Source organism: Sebastes fasciatus, chromosome 5, assembly GCF_043250625.1.
Source record: "Sebastes fasciatus isolate fSebFas1 chromosome 5, fSebFas1.pri, whole genome shotgun sequence".
In the NCBI taxonomy this organism is placed as follows: Eukaryota; Metazoa; Chordata; class Actinopteri; order Perciformes; family Sebastidae; genus Sebastes; species Sebastes fasciatus.
Genome location: NC_133799.1, coordinates 28,580,130 through 28,595,143, shown reverse-complemented (window position 1 = coordinate 28,595,143; position 15,014 = coordinate 28,580,130). Strand labels below are relative to the sequence as shown.

The 15,014-nt window shown below is 40.3% G+C and overlaps 2 protein-coding genes across 5 annotated transcripts in view; both read right to left on the bottom strand.

Annotated features, from left to right (window-relative positions):
• Positions 1–1,884: 1,884 nt before the first annotated feature.
• On the bottom strand, positions 1,885–11,363 carry LOC141768213 (alanine aminotransferase 2-like). Of its 4 annotated transcripts, none has more exons than XM_074636306.1 (11): positions 11,069–11,363; positions 10,630–10,719; positions 10,070–10,178; positions 9,811–9,944; positions 7,993–8,236; positions 7,824–7,903; positions 7,582–7,718; positions 6,124–6,298; positions 5,842–5,997; positions 2,409–2,521; positions 1,885–2,318 (listed from the first exon to the last, which is right to left on the bottom strand). In XM_074636306.1, exons 1-11 carry the CDS (start codon positions 11,171–11,173, stop codon positions 2,228–2,230), a joined length of 1,434 nt encoding a protein of 477 aa, XP_074492407.1. In that variant the 5' UTR covers positions 11,174–11,363; the 3' UTR covers positions 1,885–2,227. The 4 variants fall into 4 exon arrangements, with proteins under 4 accessions (XP_074492407.1, XP_074492409.1, XP_074492408.1 ...); XM_074636308.1 differs by having other exon boundaries at positions 10,696–10,719; XM_074636307.1 differs by having other exon boundaries at positions 10,630–10,710.
• A 1,127-nt stretch (positions 11,364–12,490) lies between these two features.
• Positions 12,491–15,014, bottom strand: part of LOC141768209 (1-phosphatidylinositol 4,5-bisphosphate phosphodiesterase gamma-1-like) — a 35,272-nt gene continuing 32,748 nt past the window's right edge. Inside the window, exon 32 of the mRNA XM_074636300.1 lies at positions 12,491–14,399. Within this exon, the coding sequence (XP_074492401.1) occupies positions 14,339–14,399 (61 nt within the window). The 3' untranslated portion in view covers positions 12,491–14,338. The remainder of the gene's footprint in view (positions 14,400–15,014) is intronic.

Sequence of the window (15,014 nt, the reverse complement as noted above, 5' to 3'; positions counted from 1 at the left end):
GGTTTTACTTTTGATTTATACTTTTAGGCAGCTTTGGCTGGGATTGTCCCAGAAAAAGTGCTTGAAGTAGATAAATAAGAGAATAAGAGAAACTAAATGTTGTTAGAACACCAACGAGGGATCTTTCTAACCGTAGTAAGGTAGACAACTGGTTCAGGAAGTGGTTCAGATCTTCACTGGTTGAAACAATGCCACTTTCCAGAAGGGACACAGAACGCTAATATTACCCCTCCTGCCATTATTATATTATATTACACTACACTACAATACAATTACTGACCAAAGGATTGGTTTACACACATAAGATGCATTACTCATGAAACAATTACAGTTTATTATACATGTATGTTATATACTCGTAATATACTTACTAGAAAATAGACATTATATTATATATTATATAGATATAAATGGATTACATGGTAATATATATTTTTTTCATTGTTTATAATCATTCCCAACAGCCTTTACTGGCGCAAAATACAATATATCACAGATCACATGGTTAAGATCATATCTGCCTGTTCTTTGACCATTAGGTGGTTTCGTGTGCACATGAAGCCTCGAGAAATGAACCCTTTTCCGAACCAATTTGCTGGAAAGCTTCAATGCTTCATGAAGCTTCAGCTCGCCATCACATTCACCAGGGTGTTAATTGTCTCCTCATTATTTAGGATTGCTGATACTAGATTTCGTGCTGACTCGCTCATAGTGACACACACGTCTAGCAGCACCAAGATCTGCACGGATAATGACCTAAAACACAAGACGGCAGCAGCACCGGGATGAAGACAAATTTCATTCCATATTCTCAGAGTTTCCTTCAATATATTCAGTGTTTCATTCAATATATTCATAGTTCCTTCAATATATTCAGTGTTTCATTCAATATATTCATAGTTCATTCAATATATTCAGGATTTCATTCCATATATTCAGAGTTTCATTCAATATATTCAGAGTTCCTTCAATATATTCAGTGTTTCATTCAATATATTCATAGTTCATTCAATATATTCAGGATTTCATTCCATATATTCAGGATTTCATTCAATATATTCAGAGTTTCAGTCAATATATTCAGAGTTCATTCCATATATTCAGAGTTTCATTCAATATATTCAGAGTTTCAGTCAATATATTCAGAGTTCATTCCATATATTCAGAGTTTCATTCAATATATTCAGAGTTTCAGTCAATATATTCAGAGTTCATTCCATATATTCAGAGTTTCATTCAATATATTCAGAGTTTCAGTCAATATATTCAGAGTTCATTCCATATATTCAGGATTTTATTCCATATATTCAGGATTTCATTCAATATATTCAGAGTTTCATTCAATAGATTCAGAGTTTCATTCAATAGATTCAGAGTTTCATTCAATAGATTCAGAGTTCATTCAATATATTCAGAGTTTCATTCAATATATTCAGAGTTTCATTCAATATATTCAGAGTTTCAGTCAATATATTCAGGATTTCATTCCATATATTCAGAGTTTCATTCAATATATTCAGAGTTTCAGTCAATATATTCAGGATTTCATTCCATATATTCAGAGTTTCATTCAATATATTCAGAGTTTCATTAACTATATTCAGAGTTCATTCAATATATTCAGAGTTCATTCCATATATTCAGAGTTCATTCAATATATTCAGAGTTCATTCCATATATTCAGGATTTTATTCCATATATTCAGGATTTCATTCAATATATTCAGGATTTCATTCAATATATTCAGAGTTTCATTCAATAGATTCAGGATTTCATTCAATATATTCAGGATTTCATTCAATATTCTCAAATTTCACATTATATACTGTATATAATAATTTCCTGAACAGCATGCCATAATATGTGTGTATATATATATATATATATATATATATAAACAAGAAGGTTTTTTTTCATTTATAAAGATTTGTATTTGCATTTTGCAGAAAAAGAAGAGGCTTTTGCATATTTCATGCCTAAAAGGAATACATTGGCCAGAGAAGCCTACAGTCAAAGTTTGTGGGGGAAAATGTGTATCAAACTGTGAAGCAAAGAAACAAAGCATGATCTGATCTGCAGGCTGCTTGAGCCCTTAATGCTCTCAATGTGTTTGACAAGTGGCCTTCCTAAGATTGGCACTTGAGTTGAGGATCTGTCCTTCTCCACAGAGGGCTACATGTTGGGTCACAAGATTTCCCCCTGCATGTCTCCGTCCTTCACACCTCTGTCAGGCTGAGGAAGTGTGTCCACGAAGTTGAAAGGAGCCCAGGCCAGCCAGGACCTCCTCTAGGGTGTCAGGAGGAACAAGGATACATAACCTGAGAGAGAGAGAGAAAAAAACACAAAACAGTCACTTTTTGAGGAAATAGAGCATACCTGACTAATGTGTAAAACTTCATGTCTCTCACCTCAGATAGTGGTTGCCAGTTGTTTCACCATGCTGACACCCTTCTCCTAGAAGCACACCCTCCTCTTCTAGTAACATCTGACGGTACAGAACATCTGCCTCCACCTCCAATATCTAAAAGCAGAATTGTGAATATTTTCAGCATCTTCATACTGATGTACAGAATAACTTCATAATATTTTGTTTTTAAATTTTCTCAGAGCTATACTGGTAGCTGGAAATACTGATGATATGTATGTTTTAGTGTAAAACAGCAATCGGTCTATGCATTGGGAAGAACAACAGGCTGTTGTTTGTTTATACAGTATCTTTATCATATCTGTTAACATTGCTGAAGAGTCATTCCAGTGTTTATGCATGGTTTAGCTCAGTTAACAAATTGTACAGTGCACACCTAACTCAGGCATGTTAAGACCGGAAACCCCCCCTTGAGGGGGTTTCCGGTCTGTTTAAACAGGACCCATATGTCCTGTTTAATTGCACCTATGGTGCACCTTAAGTGCAATTAAACAGGCTTTACTTGCCACAACAGGTTTGGTACACAGGAAACCAGTCAGGTAATCAGGCAACCAAAGCTGGCAAGGAAACATTCGAAAAGAACGTTTGGAACGCTTGACTCAGAGGAGAAAAGATGAACCGGCACAGAGACAGGGAAATACACAGGTGAGGTGAAGACAATCAGGATGGGGTAGACAATCACACAGGCAAGGCCTATCGAAGGAGGCTGAGACAAGAGCAGACACGGGTCTTGGGGTATGGGGTACCTCACATGTGCAGTGTAACTGAAGCTGCAGTCGTTGCGATTGGCTCAATTTCGGCGAGTGTAGACCAGATTTTACTGCGCATGTATGATACCCCAAAGATATGACGCGTGACCCAGCCTCTTTCAATAGGCCTTACACACAGGCAGGAAGCACACAAGGGCAGGAAGTGAAGTATCTGATACGAGAGGAGAGGTGAGTAACACAAAATAAGACAGGAATTGATAACTGAATACTTGAGTAAAACATAACACATAACCTAAGGAGCAGGACGAGACATGACAGTACCCTGAAACACAGCTGGAACGTTGGTGAGACCAAATGCTATGCGCTAGGGGTGTCTTCCATACATTCCCCTCCCTTATCCTTACCAAATGATGTGCATTTCTTCAGTCAAGTTTGGTAAAGGATCTTGCAATAATTCAAAAGCAGATGAAATAAGAGGGAGGTGGAGAGGTAGAGAAGTGGCACAGGCTTTGTTGAACACCTCCCTAATGTCGAGGTAACAGGAGGGAACACCAGAAAGATGCGGGAAGTCAGGATCCTCCGAGGGCGGAGGAGATGGAGAAGCAGGGAACTCAGGAAGTGCTGGAGACTCAGGCAGAGCAGGAAGCGGAGGATCCGGGGCTAAGAGTGCTCCTTGGCAGAAGTTGACGGAAGTCAGGTAGAAACACAGTCTACTCCCCATCCCATTACTTCCCCGGTAGACCAGTCCATATGAGGATTGTGTTTCTTGAGCCAAAGAAAGCCCAGGATGAGCAAATGAAGTGGGGAGGAGAAGAAGTGAAAACTCAGGACTTCTGTGTAATGTTTGGCAGCGATGAGTTTGACAGGTTGAGTGTGATGGGTGACAGCACACAACACAGGGATTAGCCTCAGTCCCCTCAGCCCCAGAATCCACCAAAGCCGAGTGAGAGATAGTCAGGAGTGAGAAGACGAGAGGAGTAGGCGAATAAAGTGGTTTGGCTCACCAGCGCCCTCCTTCTCACTGGCGAGCCTTGTGTTTTTTTGGACAGGATGACAGGAAGTGGCCCAACTGGGAGCAGTAGATGCACCTACCCTCCCGAAGGCGCCCGCTGTCGCCCCTCCGGAGTAAGCCTGGCTCTGCCTAACTGCATGGGCTCCTCAGATGCAGTAGGGGGCGCTGATGAGTCAGTCGAAGAGGGGAAACAAGGAAGAGAGTACCAGCACAAAGGTCGGCTGGCCATGCGCTGCATCCTCTGATCGGGCGGACCCACTCCCACTCTGGCTCTCTCTTTTTCTCTTTCCAGCAGACGAATGTCCATTTTAATGACAAGAGCGATGAAGTGAAGGTCCGAGGGAAGCTCTAAGGGGGCCAATTGATCTTTGATGAACTCGTTCAGTGCACACCGAAAACACACCCTCATCCTTCCCCATCGACCCCCCCACCTGCACTCAGGATCTGTGAAGAGGATATGTATCGGCACTTCAGGAGGAGCCCCCCTACACTGCCCCCATCACCATTCTGAACAACACTGTGTCTACTGTGGAAGCCTTCAGGTTTCCGGGATCCATTTTTTCCCAGGACCTAAAGTGGAATCCAACACTGACACCATCGGGAAAAGGCCCAGGAGAGGATGTACTTCCTGCGCCAACTCAGGAAGTTGAACCTGGCTCAGAAGCTGCAGATCCAGTTCTGTACTGCAATAATCAAAGTCTGTTCTCTGCACATCCATCACTGTCTGGTTTGGATCAGCCACCAAACAGGACAGGATCAGACTACAACGCACAATCAGGACTGCAGCAAAAAAATCATTGGTGCCATCCTGCCTTCCATTTAAGACTTATATACAGGCTAGTAACATCAATGCAGACCTCAAACACCCCGGACACAACCTGTTCCAACTTCTCCCTTCTGATAGGTGGTACAGAGCACTGTCCACCAAAACAACCAGACACAAGAACAGTTTCTTCCCACAGGCCGCCACTCTGATGAACAGTTGACATCAGTTAAATGACACTATGTATTTGATATTTTATCGTTTAAATATACAATGATTTTTGGTAGCATGTACATATCATTGTCAAACAGGCCTATAAATCTAAGCTGCTGTATATACTGTTAACTGACTGATACAGTACATGCATACACTGTATATATCTACCTAAATCATAAAGCAACCTGTTACATTAGTCATTGCAATATTTACTGCAGCATATTTGCACCATTGCACTACTGCATCATTGTTTACACTGTATATATGTCTTGTTTCACCTACTGGTATATATATTTACTCTTGTTTAGCTTTGGTGTCCTTGTTTTTATCTGTATTTCTATTTCTGTGTATGTACAATGAGAGCAAAATAACCTGAGTCAAATTCCTGGAATGTGTACTCAAATATAAAAATAAAAAAACAGTAAAAGTTAATTTTGCTGTGATGGATTACAGAGCTCAAGAAATTCTGTGCAAGTTGATTTTTATATTATACGGAAATGGATAGAAAATATGACATGGTAGGCTGCAGAGAAGGTCAAAGGAGGACCAAACTTCTACGCTTTAAAAAATAGTTGGCAGTAATAGGAATTACATTATATATAGTTCTTTGTGAAATTGCTAAAACATGCAAAACATTTGGGTGTAGTTCTCCACGTCACCACACTGCACAACATTTTGTTACATGAATATAAAGGTTCTTGTAATATTTTCCCACCTTGGCCTTCTCTGTAATCTCAGATGGTAAATGCAGGTGGGGATACAGGTAGATTCCCCCCATCGCTGGCTGACAGCTCATCCCCGGTAGATCATTCAGGAACTCCTGAGCCCGCTGAGCATTCTGGGACAAAGTGGCCCGAGTGAGGAGAATCTCCTTCGGGAAAAAAAGAAGAAGAAAGAACAGAGATTTGATTGTAAGTAGTAATACAACACAGAACAGGGACCTATGCTGTAGGTATATATGAGCGTTGATGCAGGACTCTTTAATCAGACGTGTCACCTGTGTGTATGTGTCATAGGACGGGTCTCCAGGTTTTGGCGGGTTGACCATGAGATCCAGAGCAAGCTGTCCTGTGACTGGGGTACTGATATCAGTATCTAGCAGAATATCAAGAAAATGTATCACCTCTGGGTCCATGTTGACCAACTCCATGTATCCTGCCCTAAAACCACACCTGGGACACAGAAACAGAAATGTATTTGGTCACTTGTTGCTTGCTTCTGACTTTTGCGGAGGAGGTTTGCCGTTCAAGGCTCACCCATGGTGCTGATGAGTGTTGGGCGATTTACTTTCTCTTGGTTCTAAATGCAAAATTAAGTGATTTTTGTTTGTGTGTTTGGCTATTAATTGCTTCTGCAGCAGCATCTTGTTACTATTTTGTTCCATTTTCTTCATTGTTATGCAACATTTTTCATTTTAATTAACTATTATTCAAATTATGTTTTTCATATATTAATACTTGTGTGTGACATGAGCTGTAGACAGGGTAGGTATGTCAGAAAGCATTGAGCGACGGACTAATGTATGGGTAGTTTTACTATTTTCATGGGAATTGTTAACAATAAGAATAACGGTAAACTAGATTTACCGCCTCACAGTTGTATGCTTCCGCCTACCAGACAAGTTGCAGTTTACATCCATAAATATCATCACTTCATCATTTTATCCTATTAGACATTTGTTTAAAATTGTCGCAATTAGCATTTGTGAGTTATGGCCAAAAAATGTGTTTTGTAAGGCCACAGTGACCTTTGGCCACCAAAATCAGTTCCTCCATGGTACATGTCCACAGGGGCATTTTCTTATCGGGAGGGATCGCCTCGCTTCCCAGCATTGGACTCTTGATGGGCTGCCACTAGACACAGGGCACTCGGCACTCGATTATACGTACGCTTTCCCTCGTGGGCTGCTGTTCCCAGCTTTCAAACCGGAACTAACATGGCAGCTCGTTTGGAAACTTTCTTCTCTTATATCATGAAAATAGTTCATCCAAATGCGTTTCTGAAAACATTTGACGCGAAAAATAAGTCATGGAGTTACTGAATCTGTTTTTATTTTGGATCGACAACGGTTACTTTAAAAGTTTTGAGTCGCGCAGGACGCCCATAGACGCACATAGACAATGAATGGGAAGCGTGGAAAGGCCGGCGGCTGTAGACATGTACAATGAGTCCAAGAGGACATACTGTATGTGCCAAATTTTAAGAAATTCCCTCAAGGCGTTCTTGAGATACCACATTCACAAGAATGGACTGGACGGACTGGATGGACGGACAGACAAATAGACAGACGGAGAGACAACCCGAAAACCGCATCCAAGCCTGTCGCCGGCACAGACGCATACAAATATTAGAACGCCAGCCTCATCCTATGGATCATTGGGATCCTTGTAGCAAATACTATCAAAATTAAAGATATGCAAGCACACAAAATGCAAGTATAAGAGACAGAACTCACTCTCCAATGCAGGTGCTGGATAAAGAGTGGAAGGAGACCAACTCCACCGCTTCAGAGTACTCTTTGCCCATCTCAAACAGGACTCTCTTATAGGAAATAAACTCTTTCTCCTCTCCATACACGCTGTCCTGGTACACCTGGTGTGCAGAGGAAAGGAATTGATAGATAATGAGTGTGTGTGAGCAAAAGGTTGCCAGTTACTGTATTAAATCCCAATCTAAAGATATACACTTTGTGATTACCTCATCAACCAATAGTAAGAGTCTTTCAGCTGCGGCAAACTGAATCACTTCCTCTATTGATTTCCAGTCCTGCACATGACCTAGGAGGACAAACAGCAGCGTACACACAGTGATAACAGCAAGGAAGTTTAAACAAGTGGCTCTAATGTAGCTACTGTATGTTGTTTACCTGTGGGGTTTCCTGGGTTGCTGATGTAAATGGCTCTGGGCTCGCAGCGCCCCTTAGCTGTCTTCAAAGCTCGGTGCAGCTCGTCTAGGTCTACAGCCCAGCCTCGGTCCTCCATCAGCTGGTACGGCACCAATGTCACCCCGGCCTCATCCAGTAGCATTGGCAGGGTGTGTGGGCATGGCATCGGAGTCAACACGCCTGTCAGAGTCTCCCTCTCTCCGCTGGCCAGCAACTTCACAACCACCTTAGCACAACAGATCGATACACAACTTAACTTATTTTGGAGTTTTGGCAAATACGTCAGTTATGACGTTTTACACACGGCAATAAGGCTATCCTGAGATCTGTGAATTCAGCGATATCACTGTCGGACAGGGCAAGAAACACAAGCAGTCAGATGATCATACTGTTCGTTGTAAACATCCATCACAGTGTAGTCTACAGCCTGACGTCCTGGTAAGTAAGGTAAGTGATTTAGGTCAACCTTTTTGTGAATGTCTTTGAAAGCTTTTACTGGTTGGGTTTGACTGACCGTTCGAGATTCAAATGCATAAGGCTAGTGAGCGATAAATAATAATAGTTATGATAAGAGTAAAAAAACAAAGATTATGGTCATGTAAAACAAGTATAACACGCTGTAGTGTTTATTATCCAGTCATGTAGGTAGGCTGTACAATTTGTCAGCATATCGAAATTTTACTTTTTATTAAAGCAGCAATAGTTGAATAAAAAAGTTATTTTCATAAAACGGTCATTATATCCTGACAGTAGTGCATGAGACAGGTAATCTGAAAAAAATCATGTGCCTCTGAGTCTTCCGGTGTCCTCCGGTGATCCTAATGGCATCTGCAAGATTTCACAGACAGGAGGAAAACAACCAATCAGAGCCGAGAAAACGCTGCCGTCTCTGAGCAGCTGTCAATCACTCGCAAACTCCGATCAAACGGTCAAACTAGGCAGCGCTGATCAAATATGAATCAATATTCTGTTACTGTGATGCCTATTTCTCGCATCAAATGTTTTCAGAAACATCTTATAGTTTACTGTTTAGCTGTAAAATGAAAAAGTTTGTGACCCGGCAGCCATGTTGAGATCAGTTGAGGAAATACCAAGCACCGCCCACCAGCTGGAATAAACTTTCTCATGTTGTTACTGAAAACATTTTATGCAAGAAAGAGGCATTACAGTAAGAGAATATTTATTCATATTTGATCAGCGCTGCCTAGTTTGACCGTTTGATTGGAGTTTGCAAGTGATTGACAGCTGCCTCCGTTGAATGAACAGCCAATAGGAACGCTCTCTCTCCGAAATGACCTGTGATTTGCCAAAGTCTCCCGTCATGAGCTAGATTTTTTTAAAGCCTGAAAACAGAGCCATAAGGAGTTAAAGAAGTCTAGTTATGTCTCAGAACACTTGAATTACAACATGCTAAAAGGTTATTCTGGAAACTATATTGAAATATGCAGGATTCATAGAGGACAATATGCTAAGGCCAATGATCTACAGAGGTCAAGTTCACCCTGAGGAAAGAAGCTTTTTCGAAATCTCTCCGTGTTGGACATTACCAATTTTTCTTATCTTCCCTCTCAAAACTCTGTTCATTTATTATTGTCATTTTGCTGTCTGAGCAAATGTTGCTAACCTGATAACTTGTCAGAATCAGAGCACTTAAAATCAGTCTCATTGAGCTTAAGTTCTCGATGAGTACGATGTTACCAAATGTCCAGAATCGTCCATATGCCTGGGATATTATTTCAGAGTGTATCTGGACAATGAATAGTGGTGAATAGTGGTATAATAATGACAGTGTGTTTATACCATCAGGGCCCTTTGAGAACCAGCAGAAATGAAGATGTCTTTGGCGTATGAAGGCACTCCACCGTCTCGTCTCATGATGAACTCAGCGATGCTTTGCTTGACATGATGCATGCCGGAGGCTGCTGAATAGGAACCTGCGGAGGGATCAATCATTGGATATGATACAATATTTACTGACATTTGTCAATTACAATGCCAGTTTGTATTTTTAAAAGTTGGACACATTATACAGAAAAGGCATTGTTTAATCAGTCCTCACCCACACTTCCTCCAGCGCAGACCTCCAGGAGCCTCTGAGCCCTCTGCCTGACATCCAGAGGAAGAGTTTTTTCTTCCAGCAGCTGAGGGTACAGACATCCTGCCAAGACCTGAGGAGGCCGGATTTAGGACAATCAATAAACTACAGAATATTTATAAATCTTTGTTTAACCAGGAATGTGCCTTACTGCATTTTTTTTTTTTACAAGTGTCCCAGTAAAGAAATCAGCAGCACAGAGAACATGGTTACAAAAAATACAACAAAAACTTATTTATAACATACGTAGATAGAATAGAAGAGAGTAATCAAGCACAACAAAAGTGTGAGATCAGAAGCATAATGTAACATTTATAACCTAAAAGCAGTCAATATACCATTGCAGTGCAATGACAACAAAAAAAGATATGCATGGATGTTGGACAATTATTTAAAATAAACAGATAGAATGGATCAATAAAATCATAACACAGATAGATCTGATGATCACCAACATTATCCCCAAAAAATATTCTAGAAATCCTGCGAGGAGAAAAAAAAAAGCTCAAACGATAAAAACTAACCTGGCGAACAAAGGTGATGGGTTTCATTCCTGCTTTGTGGGGATTACTTGAGCTGACATCGATCACCTCTTTGAAGGGTTTCTGCGCCCCCTGCAGGAGAACATTAATGCAGGAAAGGATCAGGTCCAGTCTGGATTGAAGACCAGATTGAACACCACCATAACTTTTACAGAAATGACTTTGTTACTTTGCGATGAATCGGATTTTAATGATAAACTAGATATTCGCGATGATAAACAGGTATTTCATTGGTTTGATAGAAGTGTCTTTGATGCCTGGACTCTTACCTTTATTAGGACCACAATGGAAGTAAAACTTGGACTTCCTTGCATTTGCAGATGCCCAAAAATCACTTTTCAAATTAAAAATACTATTTCTACAAAATAGACACAGACTGAGTGTGAAGCTAGATGAATAAAGATAAATTACTTGCACTTACCAGTGTGATCTCTTGTGTGATGTGTGCAGCCAGACTCTGCAGTCCATTGAGTGGTGACACTCTGATCCCCCTCACCGTGGGATTCACATGTTGCAGGGAAGACATCGTCTTTTTGCTGGAATGGTTTTATTTGGATTTCCAAAATACTCACTTAAAACGACCTTCTATAATCTGAGGCGGTTGGTCAGATGGAGAGGTTTTAGTTTTAGAAATGCACCCTTCTGCAAAACTCTTCTTGCATGCACAAGAGAAAGGTGAATGGCTAACTGGTCTATCACTGCCCTGTCTGAAAATGCCTGTGGACTTTGTACATGTGAAACCTCTTGCATTTCTCCAGAAACACAATGAGGGTGTCAAATGCTCCTCCACTGATTTTTTTTTCAGATGTGACATTATACAGAAAGGCTTTGATATGCAGGCATTTGTTGTGCTCCATCAGCAAACGTTAAACTTCACACGTTACTTTGGACATTTTGAAATAAATAGAAAGGACCTGTAATAAACTGTTGTGAAAATAAGCTGATTGTTATGATTATTTCATTTCATATTCTTTTTAGACAGAAATGAACTACTGAAAAAACATACTTTGTTGATCATTAAAAGCGAAAATTGCAAACTAAATATTTTTATGGGGGAAAGGTGGGGGGGTCAAAGACATAAGGCAAACATATTAACATATAAGCATATATAAACAAACATACTGTGCAAGGGCGACACGGTGACGCCTCACAGCAAGACAGCAAGAGGGCCCTTCTGTGTGGAGTTTGCATGTTCTCCCGTGTTAGCATGGGGCCTCCCACAGTCCAAAGACATGCAGGTTAGGTTAATTGTTGACTCTAAATTGCCCGTAGGTTTTAATGTGAGCGTGAATGGTTGTCTGTCTCTGTGTGACAGCCCTGTGATAGTCTGGCGACCTGTCCAGAGTGTACCCCGCCTTCACCCAATGTCAGCTGGGATCAGCTCCAGCTGAAGTGAAATATATCTGTCACCACTTTAGATTTAATATGTGAGGGTTCAAGTCGTATCCACGCAGAACCTCCGTTGTTTTGTATTTTCTCGTTGCGGTCAGCTGCGGTTTGTTTTGGTTGACGGATACGGAACGGATATGACGTCATGTTACTCAGACAACAACAATAAAAGCGGTAACTTCCTTCTACCTCCGCATAGACTCTAATGAAGCAAATATTATTGTTTCTGGCATTAAATAAATTGATTTTGAAATCGTAAAAAAAAAAATCACAATACATAGGTGAATATTTTTTTTTTCCCATCACTAAAAATCTGTAAATTGGCTGTTCATCTGTCTCTAAAAGTAATAATGGCTTTTAATCACTCTCCTTACTGTGTAATTTCCTACTTACTTGCTGAGGTTTTGCCTCTGGTTTTGCGTCACATGTTTAAAAAAGACAGTGCAGACAAGGGTACATAAAAGAGCTTTATTAAATGGAAAATTGCACAGGATTTGTAATGCAGAGTAATAATACTGGACAGTTAGCATAGATACGGAGAGAAAACAACTTGAGTCAAACCGCCTAATACACAATGGCTATAGGCCAAGAAGACGTCCTTTGCATAGAAGTCCCCACCCAGTGCAACTGCAGCGTAGGGAGAATGAGAGAGGCTTGTGTCTATGGGGACATTTAAAGGGACACAATATTAATTTCTACATAAAGTTACAGTATCTTCAATCTGAAGTCCATTATCATTCTCCTAGTATGTTCTGTCATCTATTAAAACAGGATCTACACCAGTTTGATAAATAAAAGTTATATACAATGAGAAATTTGACAGGGGGATGATGGGAAGGTAAAGTCACTACAGGGAGGGAGAGGGGCATTAATAGATATGAAGCCATGCAGTGGGTCCATTTGAAGCTGTTTTTTTTGGCAGATCCAGGATCAGTTGAGCCACATCTGTTGATTAGAGCCAGATGATGGGAACTGATCCTGGTCGGGTGGTTCAGATGTGAGGCGAGAAGTAAAAGAGTGCTTTGCCAGTTTTCTGTGATAGCCCTTGTTTGTCATGTGTGTGTGTGTGTGTGTGTGTGTGTGTGTGTGTGTGGCCGACTGTAACAAACACACCTGCGTAGTGTTTGTCACCTTGTCCCCTATGAAGGAAATATCCAGCAAGTGCTGTGAGAACTGTTCTCATTGAAGGTAGTATAGATACATTTAGAGCCCTTTGAAGAAGTTTTAAAAATCTTGTCTATGTGGTTTGGTGAGGAGTTGTTTGTCCACATTGTGCTCTCCTGTAGAACAGGAACATGTGTGTCAGGAGCCCCTCGCCACCTGGGGTGTAGAGTTCATGTGATCGCCCAAAAAAAAAGACTTGGTCTTGATTAGGAGGAACAGACTTCAGTCTTAAAATCCCTTTAAAACCCATTTCATGAGTAGTGGTCCGAGCCAAAACGAGTGGATTCCACCTCCAGTTTGTTAGTAGTTCTCCCTTAAAGGGACACTATTCCAGTTATAGAGAAAGTTTCATTTTACTTTGTTAAACACTAGAGTAATTAAACTCTAAAAAGCACAACATCAAAAGGCACATACGTGATATTAACTTGCTATGTGTGCACACTGCTCCCTTTTTTTCATCCAAATAGTTTTTTTAATTCAATCCCTTTGTGTAACCTGAGTTTTCTTCTCCCTTTTATATCCTGTATTTCTTACTAAAGACCAAAACACAGTAAGAGTGAACTCGATGAGCTTCAAACTTCAGTTCAGTTGTGTGTGGCATGTTATGCCACCATCTACACCAAAAAGTTCCAGTTTCTAAAAGGTGGCATCTTTAAATAGCTTGTTCTTTCTGACAAACAGTCCAACATTTATGATCACATAACACAAAGAAAAGCAGCAAAAGTTTGGTATTTTTGCTTGTAAAAAAAATTGTTACAGGTAAATTTTCTGACTATCATGATAGTGAAATTCAGAATTCTGACCCTTCACCTCTCCTGTCTGTGTGAAAACATCAGAAGAAAGCCATCTCCAGTTTGCTCTTAATGTGTTTCAGCCGTAAGTCCATGATTGTTTGTATAGCTTAGTTTTGTGAGGTTTTATTTTGAGTCCATGAGATGCTTCGCTCTGTAACTTTTTTGCTCTGCTGTTAGTCCAGCATGGTGCTATAAAGTCTCACATCTTATTGTGAAAGAACATGTTATTTCCAGTTATAAATGGATAGCATGCTGCTGCTGTAAAGAGCCTGCTGTCTTCTCAGGCTGTTGCTGCACAGCTCTGGTTTGTATCGGAGTGTAGCGCTCCCTGGTGAACGGGAGGATTAGCTGCGCTTTGCTGTCACCTGCTGCCTCAGCTTCTCCCTCCTCTTCTTCTCCATCAGCCTGGAAAAGCAGACAAAAAAATATATATTTCGTGTGTGAAAGGTTCTGTTGTATGTACGTGTGTGTTCTGCTGTCATACAATGTCATCCCAAACCTGCATTTGTGGACATTTATCAGTCTTCAGATGAGAAAATTCTTGTTTTAGGATTACATGTCGATTGTTACAATGCAGTGTTTAAATCAAGTTTAAAGTTAAACCTGCAACAGGCGAGAGAGAGGTAAATTTAAAGGAGATGCAAATATTTGAAGCAGTGCTACTGTAATAATTAAATAATAATAATAAACAAAAAAGAATGAGAAATAACTAAAAATAAAATATAATATTATATAGATACATATGTATACTACTAGTAATGCAAAATTATAAAATAATTTAAAAGAGCTGAATCAAGCTCCAGAGCGTTGTAAAGTCCGAAAGCGAAAAATGTATTGAAAAACAAAAGATATAATCATTTCCAAAATTCACAAACAAAATATTCTGCTTAAATCCATATTTGTTGACCTTTCAAAAACGTTTCTACTGTGATACCGGTTTGCTCTCCCGCTTGCTGCACACAAAGGGAGGCACGCACTGACAAGTCATATTCAATAAAGGAATTTAATTTAATAAAAACT

Excerpts from the sequence above, each read along its gene's own strand:
- LOC141768213 (XM_074636306.1), bottom strand. The coding sequence starts at position 11,173 with ATGTCTTCCCTGCAACATGTGAATCCCACGGTGAGGGGGATCAGAGTG. Across the intron at positions 9,945-10,069 it reads CTGCGCTGGAGGAAGTGTGG|GTTCCTATTCAGCAGCCTCC; the intron begins GTGAGGACTGAT and ends ATCCCTCCGCAG. Across the intron at positions 8,237-9,810 it reads GTTCTCAAAGGGCCCTGATG|GTGGTTGTGAAGTTGCTGGC; the intron begins GTATAAACACAC and ends TGTTGTGCTAAG.